The sequence below is a fragment of the Martes martes genome, assembly GCF_963455335.1.
Source record: "Martes martes genome assembly, chromosome: 7".
NCBI lineage: Eukaryota > Metazoa > Chordata > Mammalia > Carnivora > Mustelidae > Martes > Martes martes.
This window is the reverse complement of record NC_137894.1, coordinates 24476112-24493815: the sequence shown is the minus strand read 5'-3', so window position 1 is coordinate 24493815 and position 17704 is coordinate 24476112. Positions and strand designations below refer to the sequence as shown.

Below are 17704 nucleotides of genomic sequence, written 5' to 3'. Positions count from 1 at the left end.
TGTGTTCACAAAAGTCAGAACCTGGCACAGTCAGGTAATAGTAGCCAAGGACGGTGCATTGTTTTAGGAAGCCCTTGGTCTCCAAAAGAGACCATAAATTAGGTTCACCCCCTCCAGCCTAGCATCCTTACATCCTCTGGTTACAAAGTAGTTTTGCAATTTCATGTCTTTTCATTTTTTAAATAAAAACAATCTGTCATTGGAATTATAAACAGAACGTTAATGAAAGCATGTTATAGTTTCTGTGTAATTTTTTCTTTATCATTTTACCTCTTGCGCCCCATCAAGTTATCAAAAATGTATTTCTCCCTGTGTACTGCTGCAGTTGCTCCTACATGTCTTTATGACTTAATTCTTCTTGCTAAACCTACTCATTTCTCAAGCCTGTGGTCTTTCCTTGCTTTTTCCCATGCTCTTAGTGCATGTCATGGGTCTGTTCTTTAGAGAAATGCAGAAGCTCCTTTAGAGCATTCGCTGTGTCCGTAGACCACTGGTGGCCCAGAATAGGTTCACAAACACTCATGAATGAATGCAGGCAGTTAAATAAATGTAAATGGCTCCCATCCTTTCAGCAAACATAAATAGAGTTGGTCAGAGAAACCCAGGATCTGTGAGAAAAATCAGACTTCCACAGGCAAAATTATCCTGAACTTCTTACTGGAAAATATACTTAGTAGCACACTGTTATGTTGCTAAATAAGTTTGCATCCTACTATGAATACACAATATGCTTTGGTCATGCTGTTTCCAAGGAAACTGGAATTCATCACATCATTAGTGTTTCCATCACACTGATATACAGACACACATACACATACAATGCTATTTTTCCAAATTCCCTCATAATTTAAACAGATGATAAATTTGTTTACTTTCTTCTAAATGAGATGGTTTAGAGAGCCAAATTATTGTGGTACCTTGAGTGTGAAGCTTAAAATTTAAAGCAAAAACAGAAACACCTCTAACATTCACAGAGAAAAGTAGCAGAATGTGAAAAATATTTTACATCAGATATTGTACGGTAAATCGGATGCAGAGAAAAATTATATTTTATTCCCAAAGCCATTTTTATTGTTTTCCTAAAAATTTGTTTCTGTGTTTTCCCAGCAGCTTTGTTAAAGCCTTTATATGTTCATATTTGAAAAATCTATAACTGTAGATCAGCTGCTAAGGTCTGAAGTTGATATACAAATTTATAGATAATAGTTTTAAATGCATATTTGATATTCTTAGAAATAAGGATTAAAAATTACTGCTGACCCACACCTAAGACTTTAATGATAATTTTCAGATGGAAGCGAATCCCCCCAAAAGCTTATATCATGTGATGTGGATGAGTTAAGGGAAAGTGACAAAAGAATCACAAACTTCATGCAAAAAATAAATGGCGCTATGCACCTGGCCAACACCTTCAAGAATTTGTAATTATAATTATTCATTCATTCACTTTCAGTGATATCTTTCAGGGTTGTTTGTTAGAGTGGCCATCAACAGCCTCAGGGAAGTCCATCTGTGTTATAGATGGGAGCCCTGGCCCTCAGAGGGCTGCACCTGTCCTTGGACTGAAAGAGGACACTAGACTGACCACAGGGATTTGCACTGCCATTTTCTTTCTGAGGTCAAACTTCCTGTCCCATAAGGGATGTCAGGGTGGTTCCCTTGGGGGCTCTGCAGGCCACCAAGAGGGATCTGTGCCACCAATGACTATCTTTGGGATGATGGTGTTATTGACCTTACTATAAAACCTTAGGTAGATTTTCCTTATATTCAGTGGTTGTACACAATTTTAACTTAGTGGTTGATTCATGAATGCTCAAACTGTTCTCGCATTCACTTAGTTTATCCTCAGACCAGTGGTACAATGTAAATCATGCCCTTAATTCATTGTGCATAACCTCTTTGCTTTCCTGAATTGTTTCTATATTCAAGAGTTAGTCTTTGATTGTGATGAATGTATTATGGTTACTAGCCTTTGATATTTTTCAAGTTGACCAATTGGTATTGGAATTTCATGAAGTGTCAGAAAGTCATAATTCCTTCCAACGTCTCAGAGCTGCAGACTTAACATCATTCCTCTTACTAAAAAATAAGATCAACTAGAGAATGAGTATCAATAAAGTGCTAATTTGGTGAGAGATTCTAGAAAAAAAATGAAAACCCCTTTGTGATATATTCTGCATGAGATGTTTTCTACCTTTGAATATTTGTGCCTGCCCAGGTCATAGAACAGGAAGAAAACTATATTAAACTCATTGATTCTAATTACAGTAGGTATGAGACAGACTCTTCAAAATATGAAGTATTCATATTTAATATTTAAAGTATTTAAAAGATGCAAGTCATCATCTGTCATCCTCTACAGGGCATTTCAGTCTTGTGTTTCACCAACACCACTTCCATCTGTTTTAAGATTTAAATTTTAGATGATAGAAAAAGATTAGCATCTTTTGGGGACATATTTGTTTAAAATGTTTAGTTTCTAAGATTTAACACATTTTAATAACTCCTTTAATTTCCTTGGGAAAAAAAAATCTTCTCATAATGTTGTTGGAAATTTTCTACACATTGCTTCACTTTTAAATGAAAACTATGTAAATGCAAAACTATAAGTCAAAAGCATCCAAACTAATTTACACTAGGCTCTTATTATCCAATATATGTTCAAGTTTCTTTCAACATTATTGTTTTGTTTCCATTACAAGTGTTCACCCACTCTGAAATAGAAATCGTGGAAAATAGTGTTGGTTCTTGAGACCTACCTCACAAAGGCTGTGTCCTGAAACAGCTGCAAGGTAGCCATAAATGTCCAAAGCACCCAAGAGCCCTCGGCTTCTGTCAATTATGAATGATATTGGATCTGGCTTCTCTCAAGGTAGTTTCCTTCACTAGAGTCAAGGGCACACACTTAGATCTCCGCCCTCACGAAGTCCTTTCCCAAATGCACAGCACAGGCCATAAGGGACTTGAGAAGACAGGATATTGATTCAAACAAATTTGTCATTAAGTCTTGAAAAACCAACTCAGCATTCAGTTGAGCTCACTTCTTGTGTTTTCTCCAGTCTTCCAGTGTGCTTCCCCAAACCACTGTGTACATTATCATCTCTTTGCCTTGGTTTCTGTCTTTCCAGAATCCCTTTCTTCTTCATCCCCAGCTTCCTCTCCTTCAAGACCTCAGCCAGATGCTCTTCTCCATGACATGCCCTGGATGTTTTTTTTCTACTACTTGTCCATTCTGCCTCTGTCATCCCTTCTTCAAGTAGTGGGTTTTGTCTCTGTTCTCCCAGCTTCCACAGCACAAGCTCTACACTTAAGAAGTGGCGTGTTACAGTTCACATGGCCACATGCTCTCTCTGCTAAACAGCACTTGATTCTTGGCATCTACCAGAATATGCACACCGTGGCTCAGATATGATAAATGGTCATGGAATGTGTGTCCATGAATGAGCCATCATGGATTCATGATGCTGAATGAGTCCATGGTACTCATCATCAGAACACCATGTTCTGTGGATGTGGTATGTTTTTTTCACTTTTCTAATGGGAGGAAAAGGGACAGTTCTCAAACACAACTTTTTAAAGCCAGTTGAAGCTAAATCATTAGAACCATTGACATTGATCAGAATTAGTCTCTCATAAAATATTCCTCTCCCTTTAAAAAGAGACTTCTCCTCATTTAGTATTTCATTCTACAAAGTTATTATAATCTCCTAGATTTTTATAAAGGGAGCTTTTCATATGGCATTGTTTATAACTAAAAAAAGAGATTGTATTGCTGGCCTGTATTTTAAAAAGTGTTTAAGTTTCATTATGCAGTATGCAGTATTTTTTTTTTTTAATATGCTTGTTGATTACTTGAAACTCTCAACTGTTAGACCCCTTAAGGGTAGGGATCTTTTCTTATTCACCTGTTAGGGTCTCTCACCTCACACAGGGCATGGTACAAAGAAGATATATAGTAGTTTCTTACATGAAAAATCCCAAGAGTCTAGACTTCTCATGTGCATGTCTCCAGTGAGGTATCCACTTTCCTAAGTGGACCACTGGGCTTTTTGTCTCATGGTTTTGTTGTATTTAAAATATTACATAAAATGGAGAGAAAGTTTTTTAGAGTTAATTGATGTTTTCTTTTTTTTTCTACCTTTAGTAAAATAATTTCAGTCCCCTGAGGTTCAAATTAATATATAGTAAATCATTTATTATTATTAGAAAGTATAAATTTCACATGACAACTTAAAAAATAAACAAGCAAGCATCTTCCACCTTTGGTTATTTTCTGACTCAACTTTAGATAAATTTTGTTTTAAATATATCAGCTTACTATTCAAAAAAGTCCATCCTGTTCTCTCCTGTGTGGCATAAAGCACGGTGGAAGGTGCTGAAGAGAGAGAAGAGACTACTAAGAGGCTTCTCTCCTCTAGAACACTGGTTTTAATTTCCTTTGTATAAAGGCCAGCTCAGCTGACCCCACGGCGCTCTCCTCTCTGCTTTCTTAGCAGCTAGCTACCCACAGCTTTCAAAGCAGGTTCAAATTGCCGCTTTCTTAGGGAGAGGGACTACTTGCACAGCGGACATACTTGTCTTGGGCCCACTGCTTTGCTGGTTTTTCCCTTGTTGCCCCTCCCTTTCAGCCACACCGTAATGTGTGTCTCAGACTTCTTCCACAGCCTCTTCTTACAGTGAGGGACTATCTCCCAAACCACTGGAGGTTTCAATGACTTTTTTTTTTTCTTTTTTTTGGTAAGGGTTTTAATGCTAACCATTTCAGGGCAAGATAACGAAAAGGACAGACATGGAACACATGTTCCAAATTCTTACAAAGGTCTAACATCCCTGGTACTTTTGAGATACAAGCCCCGTTCGAATTTTTCCCTCTACTGGATTAAAAAACAAAAGCAAAAAGCAGAACTGTAATGCTTCTGACAGAACTGTCAATGTTCTGTCCCTTCCCCCAAGAATGGGTCTCCATGAAGGGTCTTCTCTCCATTATCTGGGTGCTTCCTTGTTCCATTTGCATTTCCCAGCACCCCCAGGCTGGCTGTCCTCCATTCTAAGGAGACCATAGGTCTTCAGGGCCCCTCCCCACTATGGCGCTGCTGGCCCTACAGTACAGAGGCAGCATCATGGAGGAGAACCCAGTACAGCCCAGGCTCATGTGTGCCTGCTGCTGTTACCCGTCCCCTCTCACCCTGCGTGGGTGGTATGAGTGTTTGTGCAGAGAGCTCAGGAAAGGCCAAAAAGCCAAGTGGGAGCAGGACAGCAGGCAACTCTCTCTCCATCCCTCTCCTACCTTCTTCACTGAGAAGAGACAGAAGAGAGTGGTGATTGTGGAGTTCCACTGCTGTGTGGACACAGCACGTGCTGGGAGTGCTGGGATTTGCCGCAGTGATGGGAGGGGAGCCTGGCTCACAGCCTCTTGGCATTTCTCCTTTAGACTGCGCCAAAGGAAACAGAAGCGTGCAGGGCACTCCAACAGGGGTCGCTCTCCTTACCCCCTCCTCTCAGATGCGTTTCTGTTGTTCTTCAGAAGAAGGTCACTTTTCTAGCTAGAAATCACTGCTGCTTTTTACTACCTGGAACGTAAAGTGGAAACTCTTTGATGCGATATACAGAAACCCCTACTGGCTTGACTCTAGTGTGCATTCCTGTTCATCAGGGGGAGTATTTTCTTATTACAAAATGTTAGGAAGGTGGTGATGACAGTGATAAGGATGACTACCATCCCATCAACTGTGAGCTTGGCATGTGCCAGGACGCATTCTCTCCAAAGTCCCACTCAGCTGGTTTGCCTTTCTCAAAACACTTCTGTCATTTTTCAGGCCTTTGCTCGTGATGGTTTTTTCCTGCTTTTCGCTGGAAAATGTCTACTCATTCTTTGAGGCCCAACTCAAATGCATTTCTCCTCTGAAATCTTCCCTCTCTCCTCCTGTGGTAGTTTTGATTGCTATCACAGCAAATTACCACAAATGGAGCCATTTTAAAAAGCACCCAGTTCTGTTGGTCAGAAGTCCGGTGCAGTGGGGCGCAGCTGGGCTCTCTGCTGAGAGTCTCAGGACACTGACATCAGGCTGTGTTCCCTTCCAGAGGCTCTAGGGATAGATCTGTCTCCAGACTGATTCAGGTTGTTGACCACAGTTTTTTCTGATTGTAGGACCGAGACCCCTGCTGCCTTCTGGTCATCAGCCAGGAGACAGTCTTTGCTCCTGGAGGCTACCCCCTTTCTTTCTACACTTTATCTGCAGTGCCCTCTATCAATAGAGAACCTATTGTTTCTCACTGCAAATCCCTCTGCTCTCACCTTCTGCCACATCTCTCTTTCTCTCATGCTTCCAGCTGGAGAATACCCTATACTTTTGAGGGCTCATGTGATTAGATTAGGACCATATGAATAATCCAGGCTAATCTCCCTATTGTAAGGTTTATAAGGTTAAATATGTTCACAATGTCCCTTTTGCACATAAAGAACATACTCTGGGGAGTAAGGGGTGACAATCCTGATGACCATACCTCTCCTTTCCCAAGCATAATTGAATGGTACTCTAAATCATGTATTAGACATCTCAGAGTCAGTTTTAGTGCCTTTGTGCCTGAGCCTGAGTGGCCCCCAGAGGTTTGCAGCCCTTCCTGTGTCTGGGCTACATGGTGTCTGGAAGTCACCCCACCTGTGGTCTTGGTACTGCTCGGAAGTCTGCACAGGCACCTGCCTCTTCTTAGTTGGGAATCATCTCTCCATACCTCACCTCCTTCATATCTAGCACAATGCCTTTAATGAAACTAAAAAGTATACAGAATATGGGAATGTGCAAATTAATATGTACTAATAAATTATTCCTCCACACAATAATTAATTTTGTGAAAGTTCCATGGAAGAAACCAAAGACACTTAATCTAGTTCTAGAAGAAAGGGTAGGGCTTACACACACAGAGATAGGACAAGGAAGACGGCCCTCTAGCAAAGGAATGAAGACAGCTGGGGGAACATAAAGCATGCTGGAGAGCTGTGAGACGGAGGGGACTATAGAAAGGGCCATGTGCCCCTGAGACGGATTGGCATTGCTCAGAGAGGGGATTACAGACCCCTTAGAAAGGACCCCATTGAGGACCCCTAGCCTCAGGTATGCTCTATGGAAATTTCATGGCAGACCAACAAATAAGCAAATGGACAATTGACATCATCATGAAAAGTCTGAAGCTTTATTTGGCACAGAATAAAGTGTTTAAGTTTGGCTCCAATGTGAGCGGGGGCAGGGGGGAGCTTTAGTCTATCATAAATATAACTCTTGAAAAAGAGGTCTCCTGCCAGGACCAGGATTGGGCAAGGAGATCATACTTGGGTAAGAGTCTGTATCTACCCCCATCAAAGTCATCAGGAGTGTCCATTCATCACAGGAATATTTGCTTGTTTCTCCACGGTAATGTGAGTATTTTTGTATAGTCAGAAAAGGGGACAAGCTGACTTCTAAAGAAGATTGAGAAAGTATAGTTTCCATCCAGTGTCCAGTTATGAAAAATGGTGAAGACACCTAAGTTAACATCTTAAAAAGAATTTATATTTTTTGTCTTCAGTAAGAATTTGTATCCATAATAGGAAATTTCAATTTAAAAAGCCCCCTTTATTTAATCGAATCTCCTATGTGAGAATTTTTAAATCGAGGAAATAAAATCTCTAAACTGTAGTTAAGCCTTCAAAATGACATTTTCCATGAAAACAGTGCTGGGTTTGACAGATGTGCGATTTCTCATAATGTATGTGACATGATTGCATGGTATAAGTCTTGCTGGGTTTGTATATGAAAATTAGATTTACTGGCATGCTAGCTGTCTAATGATGTGTATTTTCTTCAATTAGGTGGATGCTCATGGAAGTATTCTGTTAACATCGCTGGAGGTTCACAATGAAATGAATGAGGTCACGGGAGGTGTTGGTGATACCAGGAATTCAGCAAGACCCTTTGACAACTCAGGAATCCAGTACAGGAAACAGAGCATGCCTAGGGAAGGGCATGGGCGACACATGGGGGACAGAAGCATCCCGCACAAGAAGACCCATCTACGGAGGAGGTCTTCACAGCTCAAAATTAAAATCCCTGATCTAACCGATGTGAATGCCATAGACAGATGGTCCAGGATCGTGTTCCCATTCACTTTTTCTCTTTTCAACTTAGTTTACTGGCTGTACTATGTTAACTGAGTGACTGTACTTGATTTTTCAAAGACTTCATTTAACACTGAGTGAAATATTACTCTGCCTGTCAAGTTTTTATACCTGTACACACACACAGACACACACACGCAGACACACATATATACATACGCAATTGTATATATATGTGAACTTTCTCAGCATATATATAAAATACACGTGTATATGAGGATGTATGTGTTTATGTTTATACACATGGGCACGAGTACCCACGTGTATGCCGAACAAATACACATACATATATACATTTTGCAGCTATGGACAATTTAACACAGGATGCATATTAAAGAAAGTCATAGTTTTTTCTTTTTTAATTGAAAGGGACAAGCATCGTCTAAATATTATGCCTTGAGAATGAGGGCGTGAAACACAATATCATCCCAAAATGTGTCTTTTATTATCATAAGTTAGATGTTTTAGTTTAAAAATCAGAAGAAACTCTTAGTTAAACTTCGAAAACTCATACAGTGATATTGCTAGGTTAAAACGAGTCACACACTTCATATCCTTTCTGTTTACTAAGTGAAGGCTTTTCAGCTTTTTTGGTGATGGGGTTTACTTTCATCGGGCATACTTTTTCTGTACTGGTTTAGTGGATGAAGTGAGCCATGGGTGTGTGCTCACCTGTTGTCTTAAACACAGATAGATCCCAAGCTGATGTCTGAATGCCCACCTTTTGAAAACCCATCGGAAATGGATGGCATCTTATTGTAAGTACTCTGATGTACAGTGTATTCTTTTGTTTACTTGGAGTGGATCCAGCTTACCTGTCATGCAGGAACACAGTGGCATGTTTTGGCAATGTTTAGTTGACATTTCAATCACTGAAAATGTGCTCCACATCTCGTATGGATTTCTAGGCCTGATATCTAACAGAAAGCATAGACGTCTCAGGTTATTTGTTACTCTAAGGTAAAACCATCTAGGATGACTTTCCCCCTTGTCTTTACGTTATCAATCACTCTTATAACATTGTATGTTAATAGAAAATATATTTGCATAATATGCATATATATGTATATTTACCAAAATTTCCTTTCTTAATGCTTGCTATCATGGCAGCATGCGATGTCATATTTTCCTTTATGTGATGTAACTACTTCTGTTACCTAGAATTAAGATTGAAGCTTAAAACACTTCTCCTGTTCAATTTCAGAAACCACAAAACATCTTCATACTTTTATTTCTGTATCTGACATATTTCATAAGCACATCGAACTACTCCTAGTCTAACTAGGATGCTGCAGGAACATGACCAGTACACACCACGCATCACCCAGTGACCCATGACCGTTCTCTTGAGGCAAAGGAGAGCAACCTGACAACAAACACAGTCACTTTTGGTTCCTTCTGATCCACAGCCTCATCAGTATTTGGACTTTTTAAAGCTCGTAGAAACAAGACAAGGTGCACCGGTTTCATAGACACAACCTTAACTTACTATTTAGATGAGATCTTTCTAAAGAAAAAAAAGATGATATATTTTTTGTAAACAATATTTCTATCACAGGCCTCCATAAACTGAAATGACTACAGTTGTGCAAACAGATGTCACAGTGAAGTTAAGCATTTGGAGAAAAAAAAAAAGCAAAATATTCAGGAAAGAACTGCTAAATTAATACTTTATCCCAACATGCCACATATGCCTCACCCTCTTTGTTCTGTCCTAAACCAATGACCAAAATCTCGTCCTAAACCAATGACCTAAACCAATGACCAAAATCTCGTCCAGTACTCTATTAGCTGGCACCAGTTTTCGCTGGGTAGATAGAGGCACCACCTTCCCTGAGTATGCACGTGGTGTGGGCTATCACTGTAAGCTGACCACTACTTGATTTTTCTTTGGCGGCCATGACAAACTTTAATTTGTGGGAGTCTGTCACAGTTCAAGACCCAATGTCAGGTAAAATATAACCCACAACATCTCATGCTAGAAGCAATGCCCAGTTTTATACCCTTTCCCTCCTTCATTCCGAGCTTTCTTCAACATCTTCTTCCGCCGGCTCCTCTCTGGTTTTGTTTTTTATCTGGAGATTAGCCAGTGATTTCTTGGTCTTGGGCTTTTTTCTGACATTTTTTTTTTCCATGGGTAACAATGAGGGATCCTAAAAGTTAAAGAGATTGGGAAAAACCTTGTAAGTGGCCTTATCATTGTTAACATGTTAAAGAAAAAAAAAGAAGTTTGTGAAGACCTTATCCCTTTCAATACTTCAGGTATATTTTTCTGTATCCAGTGATTCAAGGAGTGAGCTCCACATGCAGAAGAGGGACCCCAAAATGCAAATGAACATGGACAAAACTGTCAGTGACCGATTTAAGTGTACAATTTATACTTTTCAGAACTGTGACATTCATTCTTTCTGGGAGAAAAATGATTCAAAACATTTTTTGATGCATAGTTGAGGTACCCAACTATCAAAGGCAGAGATCCCATGGGGCTCAGAAGAGCTGCAGTCTACTTACCAAGGTTTTCTGGATATAAATTTGCATGGTATAGTCATAATAGCTTTTGAGCTTTTTATATGCATTTGGCACCAAGACTGGGATCCACAACTTTGTAGACACTGCGATGAAGTTAACATAATAGCTATACTATAAATAGTGTTTGTAACTACACACATACACACACACACACACACACACACACAAATACATACGTATATTCTGTAAAAAAAAAAACTTTTTAAGATTCTTGGGTATGTGTTTGCTTTACTCCATTTCAGAAGAAAATTACTTTTCTTCTAATAAAATTATTTTATAGCTTCTCCATTTTTAAAAGTTGTGAGAAATATTGAGAAGCAGAACTCTGTGCTGACAGAAGAGAGTTGAATTTGGTTCTCTGTTCTGTTACAATGACCTCTCATTACTCCACAGTAGTTACTGGAGCCAGTGAGCGAGCCGGATTGATGAATTCTGAACCCAGACCTCTGACACTAATGTGAGGTGGCTTTTACCACGTCCAGACATCTTGAGTAAGGAAAGAAAAGTTGAATTTGGAATATAATGATATTTCTTTCTCAACAACTGAACATAATAAAAAGTTAATTTTCTATGTAGTCCTGTCTTTCCAAAATGCTTCACAGGGGCTCAAATGTACAGAAGAATCTTGCTCTGACAGTTGGTTATTACCCATATTCAGATATACTTGAGACAACTCAAGAGCCCGACTACATAAATCCCTACAGAGAAAGACTGATAAGACTTGAGTAATCTTTAAAACAAGTGTTCTTCTTGTTCACCGACCCCAGGACTGTAGAGGGGTTTCACTGTCTATACCATGAGACATTCATTTCCCCCTGAATCATTAATGAAGTAGAAAGTATGTCATGATAATATTCCTGTTCGGTTTGAAGATTACATGTACGTCTGCAGTATCATGTGTTTTTAATGCCAGCACCCAGAATTTTTGACATATTCAGTCATTCAGATTAAAGGCACTTTTCCCCTGTGCAGCTTTGGAATTAACATTTTCACCTAGGAGCGATCTCAGACAAGATGCCACGCACGTTTGGGACTGGTTTTAAGGGGACAGGCACATTGCAGCTGCAGGTGTTCATTTTCAGCATCTAGTAGATAACCCCACTGGTGTTAGTCTCACAATGGTGTGTTTGATTAAAGAGAACATGTCTAACTTTGAATCTCCTGGCTTGAAATTATGAACCATCTCATAATTCTTACTTAATGCTCCACCTGAAAACAAGTCTGTATTTCTGGCCATTTTTATGTAAGCAAAACTGAACGATGGGTGAACTATTTGTTACTCATGGAATTGACTCTGGCTCTCATCTTATGTGAGCCATCGGTCAGAGTAACAATGAATCCCGGGGCAAAGAGCTGCCCAGGTGGGTTAAATTTTCCCAGGACACTAGCTAGTGTGCCTTGGATCGATTACCTCTTCTACTGCATTGAAAGGTGCCATGTTTTCCGAAATACTCAATTCCCAACACCTGGGTAAATAGTGACCTCCCAGAGAGTGGCTCACACAACATGCCTCTCCCTAGGATGAGCCCCATAAACACGTTTTATCATTCTTGTCTCATATTTCTACTTCACAAGTCAGTGAATGTGTTCAAGGTAAGTACAGGATTATTCTAGTAGGAATAGGCGATTGCTGTCATGACCAATTCCCATGTTGATTTCATTTCATTGTAAAGATAAATTAAAACCCAATTTTGCTTAAGCACATTGATGTAATTTTTTGGTATTATTTGACATGAAAAAAAAACAGCAAAATTGAGTGATAGATACAATATGAAACTTGTTGATGAATGAATTCAAATTTATTAAAAAAGAACTAACTGACTTAAATACAAAGACTGATTTTTTTTTTCTTCCTTGGCTATCTTTTGGTGAAATGGTGTGCTTATTTTAATTCCAGGTATTTTTAGATGCACATGCCCATTTAGGTTACTTGGAAAGTCAAAGGAAATAAGCTCAGAGCTGACTGCATGTGAGGACAACTGAACCATGATATTTCTTTGAAAATCATGATTTATTCTGAACTTCAAAAGACACCTAGAGCCACAGAGATCCAGCTTGTCTGTGTCTTCAAATAAGTGTTTAAGGAGAGAAATATTTTTATATGAAAGACCAGGGGGAAGACCTACCAATAATCTCTGGCACAGGTGGTATTGGTCCTTACTTTTTAGTTTTTTAGTACTAAAAGCAGTTTCCCTTGTTTCCTTTCCAGTGAGAAAGTAACAAGCAATGTCTATGAATGAATGAATGAATGAATGAACGAATGAATGAATTCAGATCCCCAGACACCTCAAGCCAGATAGAACTTTTATTGAGAAATATATCTGTAGGGTCTCAGAAAAGCTGCTGGCTCACCTGCAAATACCTTAAAAGGAAAATCCCCTCTGTGGTTGTTAGTCTTATAAAATGTCCTCAGGCAGTTAGTACACCCTCAAATTTATCTACTCTAAGCAAAATAATACAAATTCTTCATTAATTCTTTACAGACCCTGTAACATTCTTTTTTTCATCATATGCTTTTACATCCCTGATCTACTTTGGGACCCTGACTTGGACATATTTCACATTAATGCTTCATTTAAGACTGGACCATCACTTTGAGGACATTTCTCGCCTACTCCATGAGGCTGTAACGCTATTTATTCAGATGACAAGTTTAAATTAACAACTTCGGGGGGAAAAAAAAAAGGTTTTCAAATTTTGACTGAGTTTCTTAAGTCTTCTTTCAAAAGCAACCCACTTTTGATTAACCAAAAAAGCCTCCCTAAATGCAGAGTACAATTATGCCCTGGAGGTCTTTATCCAGAATCTTTTCAGTCCCATGTCCCCAGGGCTACTAGGGTCCATGTACACATTTGGCACCATTTTACAATTCTTGCCCACCTCTTTTTTTTTTTTTTTTTTTAGGATTTTTTTACTTATTTGAAGGTGCCTGTTAGCGCAATAAGTAGCATGTCAGTCTCATAAGGATTTACTTATGAGTAAATAAATTTGAGAGAGAGAGAGCATGAGCACAGGTTGGGGCGGAGGGAGAGGGGAGGTAGACTCCTGGCTGAGCAGGGAACCTGAGACAGGAAGCTCAGTCTCATGACCCTGAGATCAAGACCTGAGCCCAAACCAGGAGTCAACAAGTACTCAACCAATTGAGCCCCCTAGACACCCCTCACCTACCTCCTTTGTATCAGCTTTAAAGGGCATGGATTGCCAACTCTCCTTTGAATGGGAAAAATTCTTCAGGAAAGATGGACTCTTTGGAAGGTAGGACATTGAGCCCCAATAGGACTGCATCAGCAATGGTTATTGATTGAGGCACGGCTTACATTAGAGTGACTCAAACTCTATGCTTTTATTTTTTACCTAAATAGGTTTCATTTAGAATCCATGGGCAAGCAATGCAGAGGGTACTTGCAAGCAAAATGTAGTTCACCGAAATGGTGTGGAATGGGTATGGATATATGTGTGTGCATCTTAAAACCAAATAGCAATGAAGTTAGTGGCCTTGGTAGCCAGATGATCCTAAGAAAAAATATCTTTACAACTGAAATCTCCATTTCTGATCCCTAGGTTTTCAAGCCTTTGTTTCTTGACTCCCACTTTTTTAGATAAATATGTCAACACCCCTATCTTTTCATGAGTTTCTCTTATTCTTTCCTCACCCCCCATCTTCTGTTAACTGTAACTGTAGTTCTATATTACCAGGGTTCAACACGTCTGCATTCTACCTACAGTCATAAAGTTATATTTTACTATTTAATATTGTGTTTATAGGTTGATTCTAAACAAAAACTAATGAAACAACCTACGTTATTGAGCTATATTCAATGTTTAATATTTCATTTGAAGGCATAAAGATAAATCTTAGAAGAAGAAAAAAAAAAGAAATTCTGTAGTTAATAGTTTTTCTCACTTCAAAGTGGGTTCCTGAGTGAAACTCTGGACGTGTAAGAAAAGAGGTGTCCTGGCAGCTGTTACTGAGTTACGGAGATTGAAAACTGCCCCATTCAGAATGGTAGCTACATTTCAGCCTTCAGGATTTTACTTTAAATTAGTTCTAAACTTTCAAAAACAATTAAAAATGTTATCAGGTATATAATTATTCAAAGCAAAGCTGAGCAATTTGTTCCAACTTCTTTGTGTGGTATCTCGACCTCGGGCTATTTGAGGGAGAATCTTCCCAAGGTCCAGATATAATGAACTACTTTTTCCTACACTACTTCATTTGATCCAAATCATTCAACAGGTATGTTTCATCGAGTCCTTCCTGGGTTTAGTCCCAGTCACCCATGAACACCCATGCTGGAGTTTCTAATTTGTATTATTTTTACTTAGGAAGGAAGGAATGGTATGCTTTCTTGACCGTGTACCTAACATTATTCACCACCTTAGTCATTAAGTTTATTGTTATCCTTTCTATCTTCCTGCATCAAAATATTTTTCTTGGTATTAACTGACTTCCATACAAATTAGGACTGCTTGCATTTTGGACCTACTGCAAAGTTCTCATCCTATGATTTCTTTCCATTGAACTCCTGGATTAGTCCCACCAATTTTTTTTAACAGCCCGGGTCTTCTCTTTTTTTATTCCTCATTTTGCCAAAGTTCATCCTCTGTAAATGTCCAAAAATATGAGTAGAGGACAGAATGTTTCTGAGGCTTTGCAGATCTGAATTCTTTCTTTGTTTTTGTTTGTTTTTTGTTTTGTTTTTTTGTTTACTTGGTAGTTAGGTTGGTAGTGACGTGGATGCAAATCTATCTCCCTAGAACTTTTAAATCATTGTATAATTATATTTTATCATCCAGTTATACTGATAAAAAATTTGATGTCATTTGATTCTTATTTACTTATAGAGACTCACCCCTAACTTCTCAACCCACCCAGGATTAAAGAAACTTTTATGACATCTTTCTAGCATTTCATAAAGATCTATTTAGTGCAAGTCTTTTTGTTCATTGTGTTGTAGAATCTGAGTGAAACTCTGGATCTGAAGATCTACATCTCTTAGCTCTGAATACTTTTCTTATATTACTTTTTAAGAAAATGTCCGTGCCTCTTTTCATGGGCTCGTACTAGTCAGATTTTGCACTTAACAGATCTATACTTAACATATAACATTTTCTATTGTGGTTTTGTGTCTGTTAGCTATGTGTTCTAAGAGATTGACTTTAATAATTCGATTTCATTTTCTAAATAGCTTTTTTGAAGTATAAATGACATATAAAAGCTGCACAGATTTAAAATGTGTAACTTGATCAGGTTTGACATATATGAAACTGCCATACAATCAACATCCTCACAATCAAAATTTTGCTTGTGACACTTTGTAATAGCTCCACCCCACTCTAGACACCCATTCCTGTCCCAAGCAGCAAGTAATGAGCTTTCAACAACTGATGCACTAGAGATTAGTTTGTATTTTCTAAAATTTTATACAAATGAAGTAGTATGCACTCCTTTTCCTCTAACTTGTTTTACTCAACATAATTATTTTGAGGTTAATTCATGTTTCATGTATCAATACTTCACCACTTTTTATTGTTGAGTTGTATTCCATTGTTCTGATATTCACAATTAATCTACCCATTCACCTCTTGACAGACATTGGATTGTTTCCACCTTCTGGCTTTTGTATATAAAGTTGCTATGAACATCCAGTAAGTTTTTGCACAGAAATGTGTTTTCATTTTTCCTGGGTAAATATCTAAGAATGAAATAGCTGGATGATGGTGATATATGTTTAACTTTTAATGAATCTTCCAAACTGTTTTCCAAAGTTGTTTTAACATTTACATATTTCACCAGTTGTACATTGTGCCGGTTGAGAGTACTAATTCCTCCATGTATTCTCCTACATTTGGTACAGTCCTTTTAATTTTAGCCATTCTAATACCTACATGGTGGTATTTCCTTTTGGTTTTAATTTGCATTTCCTTATTGGCTAGTGATATTCAGCATCTTTCTGTGTGTTTTGTTGCCATCTGTTTCTCCTCATTAAAAAAGGTCTGTTTAAATCTTCTGTCCATTTTTAATTGGTTTATTTTTTATTATGTTTTCAGAGTTCTTTACATAGTTATGCATTTAAGATACAAATTCTTTATCAGACATATGCTTTTCAACTTTTTTCTCCTTGTCCATGGTTTACCTTTTCATTCTCTTAGCAGTTTTTTTCAGAAAGCCTAAGTGTCAAATTTTGATGCGGTCCAATTTATCTTTTTTCTCTTAGGGGTTATGTATTTGTTATTTCTAAGAAATCTTTCCCTAATCATAGGTCACAAAGATTTTTCTTTATCTTTTCTTCTAGAAGTTTTATATTACAGTTAGACTTATGATACATTTTGAGTTAACTTGCATATGTTGTAAAATATAAATGGAAGTTCGTTTTCTCCTTCCACATATATCCAATTGTTCTAGCACCATTTGTTAAAAACACTATCTTTTACCCCATTGAATCACCTTTGCATCCTTGTTGAAAATCAATTGTCCGTATGTGTTCACTCTGTTTCTGGATTAGCCATTCTGTTCCATTGTTCTACTTGGCTATGTTAGGGTCAATACCACACTGCCTTGGCCGCTGTTGTTTTATAAGTCTCAAAATCAAATAATGTCAGTTTACCAAATTCTTTTTCAGTCATTTTGGCTATGATAGACCTTCCCATATAAATTTTAGAATTAGCTTGTGTGTGTGTGTGTGTGTGTGTGCACGCACGCATGTGTATTATACACAGATTCTGAGAATTTGATTGAGACTACATTGACTCTATACACCGCTGTGTGGAGAACTGGCATCCTAATAGTGTGGGCACCTTTGCCTTGCACACTGACATTTTGGACCACATAATTCTTTGTTGTACAAAGCTGTTCTGTGCATTATCAGATGTTTAGCAGCATCCTTGGCCTTTACTGACTAGATTTCAGTAGCACAACCTCCTTCCTCAGTTTGGCAACCAAACATGTCTCCAGACACTGCACAATGCCCCCAGGAGTGGAAAATTGGTTGAGAATCACTGCTTTGATTCTTCTTTAATTTC

General features: G+C 38.3%; 1 protein-coding gene across 1 annotated transcript in view; it reads left to right on the top strand.

The window, feature by feature from the left end:
- Positions 1-8188, top strand: part of GABRB3 (gamma-aminobutyric acid type A receptor subunit beta3) — a gene marked incomplete at both ends in the record, with an annotated part of 216387 nt that extends 208199 nt beyond the window's left edge. The window contains 1 exon segment of the mRNA XM_080809191.1: positions 7847-8188. Within this exon segment, the coding sequence (XP_080665317.1) occupies positions 7847-8188 (342 nt within the window).
- Between the last annotated feature and the right edge of the window lie 9516 nt (positions 8189-17704).